This window comes from Chrysemys picta, chromosome 10 (genome assembly GCF_011386835.1).
Source record: "Chrysemys picta bellii isolate R12L10 chromosome 10, ASM1138683v2, whole genome shotgun sequence".
NCBI classification, from domain to species: Eukaryota; Metazoa; Chordata; order Testudines; family Emydidae; genus Chrysemys; species Chrysemys picta.
Genome location: NC_088800.1, coordinates 42,835,916 through 42,855,149, shown reverse-complemented (window position 1 = coordinate 42,855,149; position 19,234 = coordinate 42,835,916). Strand labels below are relative to the sequence as shown.

The 19,234-nt window shown below is 59.1% G+C and overlaps 1 protein-coding gene and 1 long non-coding RNA gene across 2 annotated transcripts; both read right to left on the bottom strand.

The window, feature by feature from the left end:
- Nucleotides 1–3,191: 3,191 nt before the first annotated feature.
- On the bottom strand, nt 3,192–5,417 carry LOC135973983 (maestro heat-like repeat-containing protein family member 1). The gene is made up of 4 exons (XM_065559684.1): nt 5,271–5,417; nt 4,291–4,425; nt 3,947–4,016; nt 3,192–3,252 (listed from the first exon to the last, which is right to left on the bottom strand). The coding sequence occupies exons 1-4, from the start codon at nt 5,394–5,396 to the stop codon at nt 3,233–3,235; spliced, it is 351 nt and encodes a 116-aa protein (XP_065415756.1). The 5' UTR covers nt 5,397–5,417; the 3' UTR covers nt 3,192–3,232.
- Nucleotides 5,418–12,784: 7,367 nt separating this feature from the next.
- On the bottom strand, nt 12,785–14,283 carry LOC135973986 (uncharacterized). Its single transcript, XR_010591108.1, has 3 exons — nt 14,172–14,283; nt 13,406–13,485; nt 12,785–12,920 (listed from the first exon to the last, which is right to left on the bottom strand). It is a non-coding gene; the product is annotated as an uncharacterized LOC135973986 (long non-coding RNA).
- Nucleotides 14,284–19,234: the final 4,951 nt, after the last annotated feature.

Sequence of the window (19,234 nt, the reverse complement as noted above, 5' to 3'; positions counted from 1 at the left end):
CAACTTTTTACAGCCACCTGTAAAAATGGACGCCATAACCCCTACCATAAGGGAGTTTGAGCTGGTTCATTCTTCCAATGTGTAAATTCTCAAAGGCCTCTAGAAAGGCATCGTCAAGCTGTTGAGAGATTTTTCAGAAAAGAAACAGTGTAAGCACACCCACTGCTTGTTTTTAGATTTACGTAATCCCGGGTCGGTTCCTAACCCCATTACACCCCATCCTCAACCATCACTTCTTAATCATTCCTTTACCTGAGCGAAGTCTTTTCCGTTCACCTTTTCCGCCGGTGACTCCTCCAAGCCATGATCGCCTTCCACCTCTAGGGGGGTGGACAATGAGAGGCCGTCACACTCATCGGGGTGCCTCACGAAGGCTTGGGTTTCGGGTCGGGTTCCTGCGTATCCATCAACGGTTGAGTCAAAGGACCCCCGTCGGAACTGTTGCTGATGTAGCGTTTTCTCCACACAAGTCCAAAGGTGCTCGGGGGTAAAACTAAGTCTGATGTTCTCACGGGGGTGGTGAAGGAGTCCATGTTTCCACGATTTCTAAAACACGCGTTCTTGGTAAAAGATGACCTCTTCTGCCTGGCGCTGGGTGTTATGGGGTGATGGTGCTGCGCTCTGATTGTCAGAGGGCACTGGGAGGAGTTCTTAGAGGGGTCACACGACCCTCTTCTGGGCAGTTCACCCTGTCCCATAACCTGCCCTATTTTGGTCACATATGCTCTCGGGGCGGTCCTATGCAGCCGAAACTCATTGCGATTGGAAGAGGGAGATGGGAGGCGTTCTTAGAGGGGTCACACGAACCACTCCTGGACGGGCTCACCGCCCCCAAATTCCTCCCCGTTGGTAAAATCTCCTCTCGGGGTGGGCCGCAACAGCTGAAAACACTCCTGATTGGTAGAGGGAGGTGGGAGGAGTTGTTAGAGGGATCACATGACCCACTTCTGGACAGGTCACCCAGTCCCAGAACTCTCTCTGATTGGTCAAATCTCCTCTCGGGGCGGAGCTATGGGGGAGAAACCTATCCTGATTGGTAGAGGGCAGTTGGAGGAGTTCTTAGAGGGGTCACATGACACACCTTGCGTCCAGTCATGTGGCCGCCTTGACCGCGGAATTAATACCCCCATGGGGCAGGACTTCTGTGCCAGCTGGGCAGGTTTTAAGGGGTCAAGGGGTGGGGTTAGGGTTTGATTGACAATAGGGCCTTCCTCTTGATTGGTAGAGGGAGGTGGAAGGAGTTGTTAGAGGGGTTACATGACCCACTTCCGACAGGTCACCCCGCCCCGAAACTCCCCCTGATTGGTCAAATCTCCTCTCGGGGCGGTCCTACAGGGGCAAAACCCATCCAGCTCAAAGAAGTGTTTGGGGGAGTTACTTTGTAAATTATCAGCTTGGTCCGGGACCGCCTCTGCTGCTATCTCAAGCCCCGATGGTACGTCTATTACTAGAAGAGAACCGGTCTGGGACAGATCTCTCTCCAACAGCCTGTGTGATAAAGGCAGAAGATGCACACACACGAATATTAGATTAATAGATTCATAGATTATAGGACTGGAAGGGACCTCGAGAGGTCATCGAGTCCAGTCCCCTGCCCGCATGGCAGGACCAAATACTGTCTAGACCATCCCTGATAGACATTTATCTAACCTACTCTTAAATATATCCAGAGACGGAGATTCCACAACCTCCCTAGGCAATTTGGTTCTCAGCAATGTCCTTGTCATCTTTAATTGCTCTCTTGAATCCACCCCTTCTTTCACAGGCCTCTGATCTCCTTAAAGTGTTTTTTTAGTGTTTGTCTATAGCCCTTCAGTTATTTGCTCTTCACAAGCCATCTTAGCACTTCTACTTTCCCGTTTACATGCTACCTGCTGTAATTTAGGCTTCTGTTTACTCCCCATCCTGCATCTTTTAAAGAACTTGTTCAGCTCAAATAAACTCTTGGCTCTTGCTATTATTAGTGGCTTTGCTGGTTAGGAGCTCGCTTCACTACAAAGCCAATGTAAAGAGCTCAAACTCCCTCTCCCTAAGCAAGAGCTGGCCCCCCGCAATTTGTCCTCGGAGGGGAAGGGGCAGGAGAGTCGCGCGTTAAAGGGAGCTGGGGAGTTTTCTGACAGCCAGGGTCACATGTTGGGCGAGCCCAGGCACTGCAGCCGGACCCCGGAGTGAAGGAAATTCTGGCTGCAGCAGCCTTATTCCCCTCTTGCTCAGTGGATTGGGGCTGTGAGAAGTGACGCTGGGTCTGCTTGCGGCCTGCAGTTCAGCCTACGACTCTACGCCACACCCTGCCCACCCTTCTTGGGCTGACTGCAGCCTCTCCAGGTATTTAAGCACCAGGCCTAGGAGAGCCTGCTCAGCACCTGGCTGGGTTCTGCCTAGTGAGCAGCTGGCAGGGTCAGCCTCTGGCAGAACGAATGCCCGTGATGCGGGGGAGGGGTTGGACTGCACACTCCAGCCCTGGGATGTGTTTCCTCAGCACCTGGCTCTGTTTCCTCAGCTCTGGTGCAGCCCTTTGGGGCATGATCAGCAGTTGAAGGCAGGGAGGCTCAGAGCTAGAATTTCGTATCCCCATAAACATAGCTGGGTCGGGGTGGGGTGGGGTGGGGAGTTGGGGTGGTGTCAGCTGTGTGCGTGCAGCGGCTCTTGGAGCTGCCACTTGCAGGGGGCAGGCAGCAATCCAGGCCGGGTTCTGCAGAGTTAGCACCAAATGAGGCTCGGCGCAACCCCCGGCCTCGCCCTTGGCCGGGGCTGCTCAGAGTCCCTGCCGGCGGCACCGCAGCTGGTGAGGGATTAGGGGGAAAAGTCTCCTCCAGTGGCTGGGTCTCCCATAGGAGGTTGTTTCCCTCCCTCTTGTGGAGTCCACCCCTTCTCTGCTTGCCACTGCCCCCTGCCTGCCAGGAACGACTCACTTCTGACTCCCAGACCCTGCTGACCAGCCATGGCTCCTGCCTGGGCCAGGATGGGAACACACCACAGGGCAGGGAGTTTCAAACTATAGCCGGGGAGAAGATACCCCAGAACCAGCCCCGAGGGTTTTCTCCCTGCTCCTACGCTCTGCAGGTCACTCCAACTGGGTTCTGGCTCCCAGCCACCGTGCGATGTGGCTGCTGCCCCCTGCCCCTAGAACCCTGCCCCGATTTCCCCCCGTCCCTCCTCCCAGCACAGCAATACCCCTCAGCCGTGACTCACAGCAGGGTGGGTGGTCCAAGCCTCCTGCTCTTCTCTGGCTTCAATTGTCCATCATGTATCCTAGGGGTGGCAGGCGGGCCTGGTTATTTAACAGCATGCAAGGCACCAGCCACCGCTTGTATTTCTGTCTTTCAAGGTGCCCCCACCCCCAATCCATCCGGGCAGAGGAGGGGAAGGAGCTGGGTGGACAGTCAGTCCCCAAGATTATTGGGATCATTTTGCCTTTGGCCTCGTGCCCCACAAAGGCCAGGAGAGGTGTTGTGCACACAAGCCCCACTGGGAGTTGGCGTGAAGCACAGTGTGGCAGAGTTGCTGCCCTGGCTCTTTGCCTGCGTAGCTGGGGTGGGCAGGGATGGGGCTTCCTGTGAATCTCTGCCCTCCCTGTACAGGCTGAAGGGGGATCTGGCTGGGGCCAGTGCCTCGTGCGGGACGGGGGGTACCAGGGTGAGACCTTTGGGAGGCAGGATCTCTCCCTCGGGCCTGCTCCTGCTGCAGGTGCCGGGCTTGCCCAGGGCCAGGGCAGAGGAGACCCTCTGGCCGCAGAGCCCTCCCGCATCTGGCTGCAGGGAGTCTTGGTTCCCCCTTTGTCCCAGGGAGATGGGAAGGAGGGGGTTGGGAGAGAGTTGGGTGTGGTTGTGTGTGGACAACGGAGGCCAGCCCCTCCCCCCTGTTAGGAGTGTGCATGTGGCGCTGGGCCCCGGACTCATGGGGCAGGGAGGGATAATAGGAAGTAGAGCTCCAGCTCTTTTCTTACCTATCAGCTGCTGGGCAGCTGCTGCTCTCAGGGCAGCCTTCTTGCTCAGTCTCCCTGGGCAGTCCTGGAGCTGGGAAGCCAAGAACCCAGTTAGTCCCAAGCCACACATCCTCCCCAGGCTGAGGGGAGCTGCCTGGTAGGGAGGTGAGGAACCCCTGGCTGTCAGAGCCCTCTCCCCCTTGATTCCTCCCATGGGACAGAGATGACTTGTATAGGAGCCATCCTCAAGGGTGGGGGATGGGGCTGAGTCAGTGAGGGGGCTCCCTGGAGCAGGGAAGCTCCCTGTGTGCTTAGGTCCTCCCACCCCCCTGTCCTGCAGGGCCCACACCCCAGAGCTCACTCACCAGGATCCTGCAGGCTTCGCTCAGGAAGGCGGGGATGGCAGGGGCCGCCCCCTCGGCTAGCTGGCTCCGCACGAGCGTACGCAGGGGCTGGTAGCTGAGGAAGGGTGCGCACTGCAGCAATGCCACCCTGCACGCCTGCCAGAGAGGGCGAGAAGGAAACTGGTTGAGTCCCTGAGCGCAACGGGCTGCCAACTCGCAGGCTCTGTGTGGCTTGGGGAGACTCCGCTGTGCCGGAGCAGCAAGGAGCCACCTCTTTGCAGAACCTCCTCTGGCCTGACGGTTGTTCCCCAGGCCCCCACAGCCCCCATCTCCAGCTTGGCTGGGTTGAGGGGAGCCAGGCCCGAGTGCTGGGGCCGGGGAGGTACACTCCTGGAACAGGGAAGGGGCCATTCCCTGTGGGTCCCCGGTGGGCGGTTAACAGCACTGCCCGATGACCAACGTACTTGGCCTCCCCTCAATCCCAGGCACTATCGGGGGCTGCTACTCGGCTGGGGTGGGGGTGGTGGTGGGATTGCTGCAGGAGGCTGGTCATTCCCAGACAGGAGCTAGCACACAAGTGAGGGCAGGGCAGCAGCAATGGAGACCCAATCGGCCTCAGCGACCTGCCCTTCCCTGTGGCCCTGCTTGGGTTAGGTCACTTGCTAGGGGCCAGAGATAGACCTGGACCTGGCCACTAAACAGGGCAGGCTGTAAAATGGAGCCACAGCCGCGGAGAGGCTGGCTGGGCAGGGAGGCTGGAGGTGCCTGTGGGGAATGGAGGAGGAGAAGGAAACCCCACAGATCTACTCCACAGCTACACTCTGAGGGCTGGCAGAGCTCTGTGTGGGGTGGGGGAGGGCTGGATTAGTGGGGGGTCCTGGGTGCCACAGGGCAGCACTGAGGAGATCTGGGGCTTGGAGGGGGGAGTTTGCACCTCCCTTGCCATGTTGTTAGAATGCCCCCAGCCACCCCTGCGCCTATGAGCCCTCAGCTGCACTCACCTGGGCCACCTGGGGGTCCCCGTCCTGTAGGTGGATGAGCAGCGTCCCCATGCTCTTCTCCACCTCAGCCCCAAAGAGGGATGACTTCTTGGAAACAAATTTGCTGAGGTGGCCAAAGAGCTCCATGGAGGCCCACCTCAGGCCGCTGGTCTCCTGCAGACAGGGGGCGCAGGGTGGTTAGAGGGGACAGGCTCAGGCCCTCACATGCTTTGGGAATCAGCCTGGCAGCTGCGGAGCCCGGAGAGGTTTCAGCTAGTTCAAACGACAGGACAATTCTCTGCAAACTCCCCTCTTTCCTGCTGGGCCCCAGGGCTGCTGAACAATTGTGGGCCCAGGGCCCAAGAATGATTGCATCCCTGCCTCCCCTAGCAGAGGAGCTGAGCTGCCCCACAAATCCAGAAATGTGCCTGCATCGGACACTGAGCCCCCTCCACGGGAAGGCAGGTCCTGAGCACCTTCCCCTGTGGGGTGCCCTATAGCGCCATGGGGCCTGCCCTGCTTGGTACTTACATCCTTAAAGAACGTTCTCGCCTGCAGGGCCAGTGGGACGGTGACGTGAGCCTTCAGAGGCGCCTTGGGGTCCCGCAGCATCCAGCAGAGCCCTTCCATGGCTTCCAGAACGGTGCGGGGGTCGCAGCATTCGCACACGGTGCAGACAATGCTCTCCAGGATCTTGTCTCGCTTTTTCCTGACCTGCAGAGAAGGGGTTGGACGCCGCTCGGTGAGCAACGCTCTGTCAGCCTGAGTGTAACCAGAGTCCGGGCCAGTCAGCCTACAGCCTAGTCTGCTCCATAGGAGCCACAGGCTGGGGAGAAGGGGAACCAGGCGCTTCCTACCCAGCCCTCTCTGCCTAGTCTCCTGCCATTCCAGACCCACCTTGTCCGGGAACTCGGTCACTGCGTTCCTGAGGCCGTGCAGCGCTCTGCCTCGAACGTGGATGTTGCTGTCCTCTGTCCGGTGCAGCATGACCTTCACAACCTGCTTCCGCATCGCCTTGGACTCATTCTCCATCAGCAGGGGGCTGCCGAGGAACTAAAAGGACCGAAAGGAGCTGTCAGAGAGGGCTGGGTGAGGCCAGGAGGAGCAAGGGGAAGGGAGTATGATCAGGGGCCAGGAGGTGACATAGATCCGTACCGACTGCTGTTCACGAGGGGCTGGCTTCAGCTGAGCTTAACAGAAGTGACATGTGCAGGGCAGAACGCTCCCTCTGCTTCCAGTGGGGTGCTCCCAAATCCCACCACAGAGCCCCCAGCAGAGGGATTAATTTACAAGCAATACACCACCGGGACCATCTCTCATTGGCTGACCAGCTATTGGCCCCCTGTTCCATTAGCTTCTGGGCCTGGCTAACCCTCCCCCCTGGTCTTCCAGGCTCACCTCTGCGAACAGGGCGGTGCAGGCCATGCGTTCGCCCTCCTGGCTAGCCTGGAGGCTGGGAAGGAGAAGCTTTGGGATGCTCTTCAGGGCCAGGTTTGGGTGGGTCACTATGGCCCTGGGAGAGAACAAGAGCTCGTGTTGACGTGTGCATGACAACCCTGCACATGCCGGAATCCGGCCCAGTCCCGGCCACCCCCTCCCATCTCTGCCCCACTGGGCTCCAGAGCGAGAACGTGACTCCTCCAGCCTCTGTCCTCACCTGCTAAGGAGAGTGAACCCCTCGGGCTGGGCCTCCTCCAGCAGCTGCCAGGCTCGCTCCTGGTCCATTAGCTCTACAGCTGGCTGACTGCCCCTGAGGCGCAGCACCCGCGCCAGGGCCTGCACGGCCATGCTGGGAAGAGAAGGAGGTAGGAGATGGTGATGCAGGGATTCCTGCTCTCTGGGCGGGGTGGGGGCGGGCAGGACTCCCTTGCTGCAGCACTGAAGGGATCAGGGTGAGCCTAGAAGCTGCCCCACTTCTGCCTTTGGTTCTCCCCCCGCAACTGTGGGGGCAGGGGGGAGTGTCTGCAGATGTGACCTTCGCTCTCCTCCAAAGATGTGAAAATTGCCCCTCCCCGCCCCGCCCAGGAAACTGACCCTGGGGAGAAAAGTACATGTAGTGCCCCCCTGAATGCCCTGCTGCCCTGAGCCCTGCCCCCCAGGGCCCACTGCAGAAAAGGGGTGAAGTGGCTCAGTGACAGGCCGGGCCTGTCCCAAAGCCTTCAAAGTAGACAGTAAATAGAGACAGCAGCCAGCTCTGCCCTGCTCCCCAGCTCTGCTCTCCCCCCCCCCCGCCCCCGCTCAGCTCCCTCATCACCCTGCTGAGCTGCCCACTCTGAGGAGCTCTCTGGCTCCCTGAGTATCCGGGGGCAGTTCTGCCCGCTCCTAAGCACGAGAAGCCTGGCTGATCTGAACCCTCGGTCCCCTGAAGGTGTCGGGGGTCCCTGGACAATGAAGGTCCAAGAAGGAAGCTTCCCCCTCCTAGGGGCTAGCCCAGACACTGCGTGGGTGCTGGGATCCATTGGCCCCACACATTACCTGCGTGGACTGGTGTCACTGGGCAAGTCCTGCTGGGCTCCCGAGAGGTGCCGTGCCGGGGGGCAGGCGATGGCGAGGAAGCAAGAGGCGAACAGGTCGTCCTCGCGTCCCTCCAGCGTGTCCGCTTGCCCCAAGGCCCCGATCAGCTCCCACAGGCCGCATGTGGTCTGGAAGGGAAAAGATACAGTCAGAAGACCGTGGCCGTGCGCAGAATGCAGCCGGGAAAGAGGGCTGAATGCCAGTGATGGGAACTTACCGCCGGGGGCAGCCGGGCTGGCTGGGGGCAGCTCCTGTCCTGGGTCTGCCCAGGGTTAGCCCAGCCTTTCTCTGGGCTGTCGTACAGCAGGATGTGCAGAACCTCCCTGGTCAGCATGGGGTCTGCACCTAGGAATCTCCAGATGGCCTTGGCGGGGCTGTGACGGACAGAGGGACGGCAGGTAAGGAATTCACACAGGGGACGGGCCCAGTTGGTACACACCAGGGATGATGCCCTCCGAGGGGTGACGGGCCAGAAGCAGCAGGTTGAGCCTGCTGGTGGCTGACCTCAAGGCCCTTCAGGCACTGTCCAGTCCTAAGGGGTTCATACCCTCCTGCCCAGGCACTGCCAGGGGGTGCTGTGTCACAGAAAGGGATGGGTGGACGTGGCCAGACTCACTTCTCCCAGCTTGGGGGCCCCCTCCCTCCCTTGCTGCCTTCTCCTGATGGGAACCAGAGGGGCTGGGGTTAGAGCCCCCATGGGGGAAAGCAGTGACTCTGGGCTCAGGGGTGGAGGCTGGTGTGAGGAGGTGCCCACCCTTGGGAGGGGCTAGGGCTAGGTGCTGGGCTGGATCTCCTGAACTGGGGTGGGGGGGCACAGAGTGGGAGCTGCGGCCAAGGAGAGCAGGAGCTCCTTCCCCATGGGGCAGAGTGTGGGGGTTTCAGGAGGAACAAGGCTCCAGTTCTGGCCACGCCTTGGCTCTGGGGTGCGGGGTTTGGAGAAGGCTGTAAAATGGGCTCTGTGCTTGTCGGCTCTGGGCAGGATGCAGGGAAGGCGCTGCTGGCCCAGGGGAACCTGGCAGGCTGGTGAATCGGAGAAGACCAGCCTCTAGGGGTGGGATGAGACGTCTAAAAGCGTGCGGTGATGGGGAAGATACCAGGCTGGGATTCCAGGGGGGAGAGGGCATTTCCCAGCTGGGGGGAGGGGGTGCCCCTGCGGGGACATGCTCAGTGTAGGGGCGTCTGTGGGGGCAATGCAGTTAGGTTGGCCCCTCTCCTGCCTCAGCCTGGAGGGATGCCCTGCCGGGAGCGGGGGGCCATGCTGACAGAGGAGGTGACCCTGCTCACATGGGGTCTCTCCTGGTCTGTGTAGTGATGGGGGGAGTGGGGGCTGGAAGACTGTTCTGGCCTCCAGCCAGCCAAGCCATTGCACAGCCGAACCGGGATTGGGGGCCTGGTTAGCAGTGCACAGAACAAAGTGTGGGAGGGTGACAGCTGTGTTAGGAATAGCTCAGCTGGGGGAGCCCTGAGCCGGGGGTCCCAGAGCACACGGAGCCCTCCAAGGGACAGGGAGGCTATGCTGGGGCAGGGCTGTTCCCTGGGGGCCTGTGTGCAAGGGGAGGGGCTGTGCTGCATGTAACCATGGTGCTGTGGAGTGATCCCATTAAGGGGGGGCTTGGAGGCCGGAGTGGGGTGTTCTATCCTTTCCCTGGGGCCGGCGCTCACCGTTTGTAAGGCCAGGGCATCTTCAGGAGGATGCTGACCGTGGTCTTGGTGTGTTGTCTGGCCAGTAGGTGGAGAATGTCTCTCGTCCCCTCACCCAGCCGCCCCCCTCGGGGTGGGCTCAGTGTGTAGGAAAGAGCCGCCTGGAGATCCTGCACCTGCGGAGGCAAAGCAGGGGCTGAGACCCTACCCCCGCTGTGGGTGGGTGGCAGGCAAGGGCCAGGAGGAACTGGGCAGGCTCAGAAACAAGGCAACGGTCACATGGCCCGGCGGAGGCCATGGATAAACTCTCCTAGCGAGTGACTGAGCCGAGGGGGGTTCTGGGTTCGGTACCTTGAAACCCCCACCCGTGATCCAGCACCGTAGAACTAAGGGTCCCAATCCCGCTGCCCAGTGACACCCCACCCCCCGGATATCCCGGCTGTACCTCCCCTTGTGACAACATGCCTGGGCTGCTTCAGCACCAGAGTGGGGTCTAAGCGTCTGGGATGCATTTCCATCCTGTACGTCAATCCATGCCCACTGGGCAAAGAGTCAGTGGACACGGGGGACCCCACCGCAGGCTCTGTTCCTCCAGCTGGGGGATGGGTCGGGAGATAGGGCACATTTCCCAGGGAGTGAGCTGGGCAAGCCAGACTCCTGGGATCAAAGCCTGAAAACCATTACAGGGCCGTGCCCAGCGGCCCCCTTGCAGACAGGGCATGGATGGGTCCCATTGATCAATGATGGTGAGAAGGGATGTCTCCCCTCCACATCCTCCTCATGTCCCAGGAATTCTAGGCACGGGGCAAGATGGAGCTGCCCGAGATGTCAGCATGGTGCCTCCAATGCCCAGCCATTACTTGGCCCTGCAGCTCTGATTCTTGCTCTCTCAGCACCGCCTCCATGACGCCCGCCAGCTGGTCTGCACACTCCTCCTTCTCCAGAAGGCCCACCAGCAGGGTGAAGCTGAAGGGCATGAGGTCACTCGACTGCAGGTGCTTCGCGATGAGCTGCAGGGAAAGGCACAGGCCGAGTGTGAGCAGCGAGCCCCGGCCCGGGGAGGTGGGTTTGCTCTTCGGGGAACGGGGACAGAGGCACTGGCAGCCTGTGCCCAGGGCTATGTGAGTGGGCACTGGAGCCCATACCCAGGAATTTCCATCTGCCGGCTCCTCATCGAGGGAAGGAGCCAATAACCCCCCTTTCCCATGTGTGTGTCTGTCTCTCCAGCCACAGTCTTTTACTCACCATAGCAACATGGACAGGGTTCTCTCTGCAGCTGGCATCCTTCTGCGTCTTGCTCAGCACGCTCACCACCGCCCTTGTCTTGGTGTACACGACAGCTGCACAAGAAACCAGCAGTGCTCAGGCAGAGCTCTCAGGGCCGGATTCTTCCCCCTCCCCTTCGAGCCAGATCAGAGGTGCCAAAGAGCCAGACTCCAGCCACAGCTGGGAACGACCAGCTAGGGTGAGCTCTCAGCTGGCTTCTGGGCCAACTGCCCACTCTTCACCCTGATGTAGAAGGTGTGTTGGGGCTGGGGTGGGATCAGGGGAGGTCCCAGATGGTCCCAGGCACCTGGTGAAGGGCAGATGCCAGGTCAGCCCGGGAGATACCAACCCACTTCTGCTCTGTGTCCCTCTGGTCAGGGCTGCGATGAAGGCGCCATGTTCTCTCTGCAGCCCTGCTCGCTAGGTAACGGCCGGGGCTGTGAAGGCTGAGAAGTGGCAACTGCTTCTGCTCTATCTTACCTTTGCAAGGCGTGAAGAGCCAGTAGAGAGCCTGAGATGCCCAGTATCTGGTGGCCTCCTGAGCATCGAAGGCCTGGCTTGTCAGCAGCCCGGCCATAGGTCGGGACGAGCCCAGCTCTGTCTGTATTCCTCCCACTTCCCGTGAGTGCTGGGGGGGGGGGGGGGGGGCGGGGCAGCAGGGTCTGCGCTGCTCACCTGGGTGATGGCTTTGAAGCGGTAGAACATGAAGAGCTGGGCGCTGGCTCTCACAGCTCAGCTCCTCTCCTGGGCCCGGGGAGAGCAGATCCACGGCTGCAAGTGCTGGGGAGCAGGGAGAAAGTCGTGTGAGCGGCAGCAATGCCAGGGCGACCTCCAGAACCTGCTTCCCGCCCCAGCAGGGAGAGGACATGGAGCATTTAACCTCTTCTCCTCCGCTTCCAGACACTGGAACTCAGCGCTCCTCTCCTGTCTGGGGGGCGTTGGCACAGGTCTGAGGGTCTTGGGCTTAGCGCTTTGAGGATTCTCCCCATTGATCCTGTAGGGTCTCGGGGCTGTTTCCTTCAGGGGAACAGGGGCTCCAGGCCAAATGTAGGAGGCCAAAGTGACACCCCTGGAGCAGGACTAGGATTGTCTTGCTGGATCCCAGGGTTGGGTGTATGCCCCAGGGGGACTGGCTAGTTCATAGCAGCTGGGAGGCCTGCTCAGCCCCGTTGGGATCAACTGGAGCCTTCCCTCTTGTGGTTCGGGTAGAACCTGACCAGCCGGCCCATCCCCAGATGGCCAGTGCGAATGGGCCCCTCCCCCGGCCCTATCATACCAGAAAGAGATGCAGTAGCGTGGTGGGGGTCAGGTGCTGCTCCAGGAATGTCTGCAGCACAAGATCCAGGCCCTCCCAGGGCAGTTCTTGGAGAGACTGGAGCAGAGAGAAGCAGGGAAGTAAATAACAAGGGAGGTGGGGTGCACGAGGCAGGGGGACGAGTGGATCCCCCCATCTGGAGCCAGGTGCTGTTGGTATTCGTGGTCCCTTTACCCAGGTGATACTGATCCCCCTGCACATAGACATGGGTCTCACCTGGACCACGGGCTGCCCTTCCCCAAAGAATCCTTCCTCCCACCTGGGCTCCCCAACACATGTACTGAGCTGGGCTTTGGAGGGAAGGCCTCCTCCCTCCCGCTCTGGAGGGGCCCCAGCTGCCCCCCAACACACCGCTGGCTCCCCAAGGGCTGAGCTGTTCATCCCGCTCCAGCCAAGCTCTGTTTCTGTGGCAGGGCGAGTCATGGCCTGGCCGTGTGGCTGTCCCGAATCCATGCTTTGCTCCCTCTGCACCAAATGCTATTTAACGCTCTGGGCCAGAGCCTCAGCTGGTGTAAACGGGGGTAGCTTTTAGCTCCCTGTGCCAAGAATCCAGGGTAATTCTATACAGTCTCACAGACACTCACCTCTACAGCTGTTCTCCCTGCCAACCCCACTGCAGAGTTAACTGCGTAGCCACTTGTCACCAGCCCTTTGGAAAATAAACTGAGGGGCTGGATTTGGCTGGACACGCAGCTCTCTGCATCGGGCCAGGGTCCAGCTACTCAGCAGGGGGGTGGCTGAGTTTCCCAGCCAAGGAGGCAGGTGGAAGCTGCAGCTTTGTCCATGCCTCACTAACCTCTGCCCGGATAGCGGCGCTTTTTGCCACCTCAGTCCCTCTCAGCTTCGCCAGGGCTGGGCGCTGAATCATGGCGCTGGCGATACAAGTCCCGATGGTCTCAGCCTCCTGTTCCTTAGACAGGCGAGGCTCAAATTTCCTGATTGGAAGGAACGGAGCAGACGGGGCCATTAGACCGGAGACCGATCCTGGCATGAGTCAGGTTGAGTTTGATGGCTCGAGGGACAGCTCCCTCCCTTAGCAGCAGAGCTCCAGGGGGCATCTCCAGCAGAGCCACCACCTAGGGAATGGTCCTGTCTGGAGATGCCTTTGCCCCCTGGGCCCGGCAGGGGCTCTGCTGGGGAAGCTGCTCTCCGGGGCTGATCCTGGGCCCTGCTCTGCGGCTGCACCCATTCACAGCACTTCATGCTGACGGGAGGGGCTCCCTCTTACCAGGCAAGACGCAGAGATGGGGGCTGGATAAAGAGACCCGGAGGCCGAGGAGGGTATGGCCCGTTAGTGAGCCACCAGGGAGAAATATCCTCCGGTTCTTATTGCAGCTCCTCCCTCCCCCACTTCCTCTCCCTCCATCTGCCCCTCCCCGGCTGCTGGGCTCCGCAGCTGAGTCAGGCCCCATGGACGTACCCTATGTATGAGATGGCCAGCAGGGCATGCTGGTGATCGGGGCTCTGCAGCCGGGCCCGGTCCTTGCCTCTGAGCATCTCCTGCAGCACAAAGCAGAGAGTCAAAGGCAAAAGAATTTGGGGGAGCCCGGTTCCTCAGCAAGATGTGGAATCTCCAAACGCAGTTTGACGCCCCCACCGACCCTCAGCCCCAGCGTGCAGTGCACTGGGGCACGGAGCTGGGAAGATGGCCTGGGAGCGGCCATGTGGCCAGAATGCAGGAGACATTCACCAGAGCCCCTATTTCGCCATTCCTGACGGCACATCTGGAAACTTCAGCATCTGCCACGGAGCAGGGAAGGGGGATCTGGGCAGAGGCGATTTTGTGACAGGGAGCATTAGAGTCCTGAACAGCTGAGGTCAAATATTTTCCTGCAAACCAAGGGAGGGCTGCGCCTGTTAACTCCTCAGGATCATGTCCCGAAGTGAAAACCCTTGGAGTTAATCCCCAGGGCGTTTTCTGGCTGCCAGGCAGATCCCTGAGAAGTGGGATGGGGAATGGTCCCAGGTGTAAGCAGCATGAATCCGCTAATGGAAAATAGTGTCATTTAATTCCTTGGGCTGGAATCGCACCAGAAGAATCTGGCATCAGCAGTGGGTTTGCAGTGCACAATGTAGAACCCTGGGCACCGGGTTGCAAACACAGCACATGGCCTTTAAACGCTAGAGACTGTGGCACGTGCATCTGCCCTAGGGACCCCTCCCAGGACCCAAGCGTGCTCACTCACCAGCAGGGGGGACAGCACGGTGTATGTGTCCTGGCTCACCAAGGGAATCCTGCTCACTTGGGTGACAGCTTCACCCACCAGCGCGAGGCTTCTCAGAAAAGCAGATCTCACCAGTGGGTCCTGGGCTCACAGGCAGGAGCAGGAGAGAACAATGAGGAAACAGCCACAGGCAATAGAGAGCTGAAACACAAGGCTACAGGGCGAGTCTCTACAAGGGAGCTGCTGTCCTAGGCGGGATTGCCCTCATGCCCTAAGGGAAAGGACCTGGCTTGCCGAGTGGAACATCTTTGCATTCCCTAGGGCTGTGGGTCTCCAACTATTTTTACTGATGACCCCTTTCACACAGCAAGCCTCTGGGTGTGACCCCCCTAATAAATTAAACACCCTCTCTAATATATTTAACACCATTCTAAGTGCTGGAGGCAAGTGGGGTTTGGGGTGGAGGTTAACAACTCGCGACCCCCCCATGTAATGACCTCGTGACCCCCGGAGGGGTCCCGACCCCCAGTTTGAGAACCCCTGGCCTTGGGGAATATCTCTGGAGATGAATGCAAGGAATGGGCTGATTCCCAGAGGTGCTGAGCACTTGCAGTTCCCAGAGCTGTCAGTGGGCCCTGGGACTGCTCAGCTCCCCTGACAATCAGGTCGTAATTGGCCGATCTGGGACAGGAATCTGCTGCTCTCTGCAGTTGGCTGGGCTCTCCCTACCAAGGCATCCGTTCTCCAAAGAGAACATTCAGTTAAACCAAAGTAGCATCCCCTCTCCTTTTCGCTGGGACGCGCATAGGGGCATCGTAACCAGCGTAGGACTGAACGTTGGCCTCAAACCTCCGATGGCAAGAAAACAACCTAGAGTTATCTCAAAAATCCCCCTTCAGCACCAGAGCCTGTCAACCGAGCTAGGGGCCTGAATCCCCCTGTGCGCCTTTTGTGTCCAGCTACACCATTGACGGCAGTGTGTGGGGAAAAAGGCCCTAAATCTTTATCTTCTGATCCATGAGTGCAGCACAAGCCTAGAGGTACCAAACAGGGTACAGTCGTCTCTGGGACAATAGCACCAAGTGATGCTCAGTTACACTCTAACAAGGCCCAGATAGGAGTCCTTCCATTAGCTTCCATGGGCCTGGAATCAGAGAAGCTAATTGAGATGGGGCAGTCAGAGAGAATGGTGCTGTTCCCATGTCTCCTGTCCCTCCTGGGGCAAAGGGCCAGCCCTCTGAGCTGAGTTTATGCAAAGACATAGCTCTGTGCTGCTGTGCATAGCCCGGGTAGGTGCTGTGTGGGCGGTCAGGGGAGGGCTCTGACTTACGTGTGGGCTCAGAAAATAATATTGTTGCATGGGAGCCAGGATATTGAAGTCTATGGTCTCTAGGATGAGGTCCGTGGGACCTGAGTGGACCACGTGCCCATAGGTGAGGAGCAGGAGGCTTCTCAGCTGCTCGATGGAAGCTGGCTCCTGAGAATTGCAAAGGAAAGAGTGAGGAGCAGGGATGGCCTCCAGCTGCTCCTAACTTACAAATGGGGTCAGGGGAGGATTTTTCACCCAGCCGGCTTAGCAACCAAAGGCTACTCTGCTGAGCTGAATTGCCTGGACTCCGAGGCCCTTCCCAGCTCCCCAGGATTGGGTGGTTGAGGTGACCCGGCAGCCGAAGGGGAAGCACTAGCAGCTGCTTTAATTCAGCCTAGCTCCAGAGATGTCACTGGGACTACAGTGGATTGCACTGGCCCAGAGAGTTATTGGGAAGGTGGTGTTGGTGGTGCGGGGAAAGGGGGGATGCAGGTTAATGTCAGACATGCCAGCCCTGGTGAGTCTGCCAGGAAGGTCTGTGAAATAGCCCAGTTCAGGGGAAGACCAAGGGTCTGTTCTGCTAGAAATGTGTCAGCTGGAGCTGATGGCTTGGCAGTGTCTTTTGGGCCCTCTCTGAGCCTTGTTTATGGGGCTGCGTGGAGCATGTCTGAGCTCCCCAGGAGATACCCTGGAGAGCTTAGACAATAGGACCCACCTTCTCCCCTGGATCCACCCCATTGTGCTGTGATTGCAACTCCACGGAGGAGTAAGGAAAGGGCTCCCTGCACGGAGGCTGAGCCACTGCTTGGAAATTCAGCTCTTCGCTGAACAGGCTTCTGGGAAGCAGGGTCCTCCCTGGCAGGTCCCTTTACCTGCAAAGGCTGGTGAAGGGATGGATGAAAGAACAGAGATGCTAGGTGGGACCGTACCTCCAGAGAGCCACCGGCAGAAGGCTGGAGCTGCACCCTGCTGACAAACTCTTCCCAGTGCTCCAGGATGGCGAAAATCTCGTATAGCTGTTGCCTGGCACACAGCCCAAGCGCTCGGGCGAATCCCTGAGAGACAGAAAGATGTAGGTTGGGAATGCTGAGCAACAAGCCAAGGGGCCAAGATGGGCTCTCAGTCATTGCCATGGGTATAAGGAAGATCTTTTCAATCCACTGGACCTTGTCCAAGGCAGAACATACACATGTAGCATCAGGGGATTGACAAAGAATGAGGGATCACTTGACAGTGGAGGAGCAAAGACCTCACCTCTCTTTCCTCTTCTTCTCGGAAATCGACCATCTCCACCAGAAGCCATAGCTGGGGTTTGATGCTCTCTGCTGGAAAAAACATCATCACGGTGCCCCAGCACTTGTAGAGAAAGCTCTGTGAAAGAGACACCATCATGCGGGATGCATTGGGGCATGCACAGAGCCCACTGGGTATAGTTGTCTGTTTCACTGACCCCAAGCTGCCCCTGGTTAGCGACTGCTGTTCTGAACTAGGCACTGAACCCCAATTCCTTCCAGGTCACTGACCTTGTCACCGGGCCGCTTATCACCGTAGGCCAGCTGGCGCCTGAAACTAGTGATGAAACAACCCAGCCAGGTGTGGTCCGAGATGAAAAAGAGAAGGTCTTCCAGGAACTGCCAGGGAAAGAAGAGCCAGTTACAACCGAGAGGGGCCAAGAAACTGGTCCTTTCAATAGCTCCAGCCAGGAACCCACCACAGCTGGGAGGGGAGGGGAAGAGGGAGCGTGCACTGTCACCCCCCACGTCCCTCCTAATGCTTGTGAATCCTTGTGAGCTGCCCCTGGTGCTTCTCCAATTGCATCTGCTGGACTCAGCCGCTTCCTCTGTCCCACAATGTAGTGCTGCTGAGGGGCCTCTTAATCCTGCCTCAGCGTGGGGGGGGGGAGGGGGCTGGACTAGATGACCTCTTGAGTTCCTTTCCAGCCCTCCATTTCTCTGACCCTTACCTGCAGCAGCTGCTGCTCCCACTCCCTCTGGCAGAAGCAGGTCTTGTGATCTGGAAGAGATGGGCAGGTCAGTTTCCTTTGTGTTTAGACCCTTCTACTGAGGAGCAGCCTTCAACTTGGCCCTTGTTTGGCAGGGGGTGGGGAGGAGCTGCCGACTCACGGGCCCCGAGGGGACCCATGGCTCTTTGCAAATTGCTGATGGACAACAATGCTCCTCAGACCCAAACCCCTTGATGTGAAATACCCAGGAGTTCTGCTTGCCAAGATCCTTCCCTAGGGTGTGAGATGTCGAATGAAGGTTAGATACGTTCCTGGAAAGGATCCTTCCTGTCTAGGCATGGGGGGCTGGGCTAGATGAACCAAGGGATATGATCCTGATGTGATCCTCTCGGATTCCAAGGTCACAGCATCATATTATACTGGATTCAGAGGGAGGCCCTGGCCTCTCCCTCTCTGAGCCCAGCATCACGGTGTCCCCTCCCTTTGCTCCTGCAAGGGGAGACACTCCCTCCTCACCTTCCACGTAGAGGAGCATTTCCGTCTTGTAGTTATTCCAGAACCGGCCCGACGCGGCCTGGAACATGCTCATCAGCTGGAAGAGGAGGAACATGGCTGCCCTTCTGACCTGCACCGTCATAAACGAAGACGCACTGAGCACCTGGCGGACAAAGAGGCAGAGGTGGCTGTACCCCTCCCTTGTGAGGCAGTGTGAGAAGGGAGCTCCCTACAGGTGCAGGGGGAGAGCTCAGTGATGGAGGGAAGGAGACAGCAGGGAGGTGTAGCTGACAACCAGGACAGGATTGAGATGGATATTTCAGTTGATCAGGGGCACTCCATGGACCAGCTATTGACTCCTTCCATCCTCTCACTCCTGGGCTGGCTCTAGCTCAGATGAAGGGAGACAGGATTATCCAGAGGCCGTCAGGCAGCTGCTGGGTCAGATCCTTGGCCTAGGTTAGAGCAGCACAAGGGGAGCTTGAAGCAGCCCGAAAGAGGCAGCTGGGCCATAAAGGGAATCCCCAGCTGCCCCTTGGTAAGGGAGGATGCTGGAGGCCAGGGGGCAGGAGGGGGCCTGCACAACAGTCCCTAAGGGCTCATTCCAGCTGGCTTCTATTGGAGCCGTCCGAGGGCTGCACTAACTGGTGCTGGGGGACCCGGTCCAGCCCCAGGATCAGGGGAGCCAGGAAGGTGGCTGGCTCAGAGAGCTCGCTGGTTCTGTTAAATGCCGAGAGGCGCTGGGTCGATGTGCAATGAACGCGAGGAATGTGATGAGCCAGCTCCTCTGGGGGCTGCGGGGAGAAGAGCCACCACACACTGCATGCCAGCTCCGGGAGCGGCTCCTTCCCACTGAGCATAAGGAACCTCCTGGCTGCGGGTTACTCACCAGCAGCCGAGCCAGCAGCTCCTGGGGTAGAGTGGACTTGGGGCTTGACCGACACCCTGTGAACAGAAATGGGGGGCATCCCATCAGGCTCTGGAGGGATCTTTTGCATTTGTCTCTGAGCTCTGCCTGCGCCCTTGACGGCTGGCTGTGTCCTTGCAGTGAGCCGGAACCAGAGCCAAGAGCTGATCCCCACCCCACCTGGGGGCAGACGCCTCTCGCTACAGAAGGACTAAGAGCGGGTGGATAAAATACTGGGACTCACCTCTGTTCGCCTTGCCGCACCTCCTGGCCAAGGGCAGCCTGCCTTCCTCCTGCATCCTCTTTACCACCCTGACCGAGGTCTGCAGGAGGAGAGGCAGGGCTGGCCCATGGGCTGCTGGGCTCAGTTGAAGGAGCAGCCCAGGCCATAAAACCTGCAGAGCAGAGAA

What these genes read in the sequence shown, in the direction of transcription:
- LOC135973983 (XM_065559684.1), bottom strand. Translation starts at nt 5,396, where the DNA reads ATGGAGCTCTTTGGCCACCTCAGCAAATTTGTTTCCAAGAAGTCATCC. An exon ending in GGGACCCCCAGGTGGCCCAG is followed by an intron (nt 4,426 to 5,270) that starts GTGAGTGCAGCT and finishes CCTCTCTGGCAG; the next exon opens with GCGTGCAGGGTGGCATTGCT. An exon ending in GCGAAGCCTGCAGGATCCTG is followed by an intron (nt 4,017 to 4,290) that starts GTGAGTGAGCTC and finishes TTGGCTTCCCAG; the next exon opens with CTCCAGGACTGCCCAGGGAG.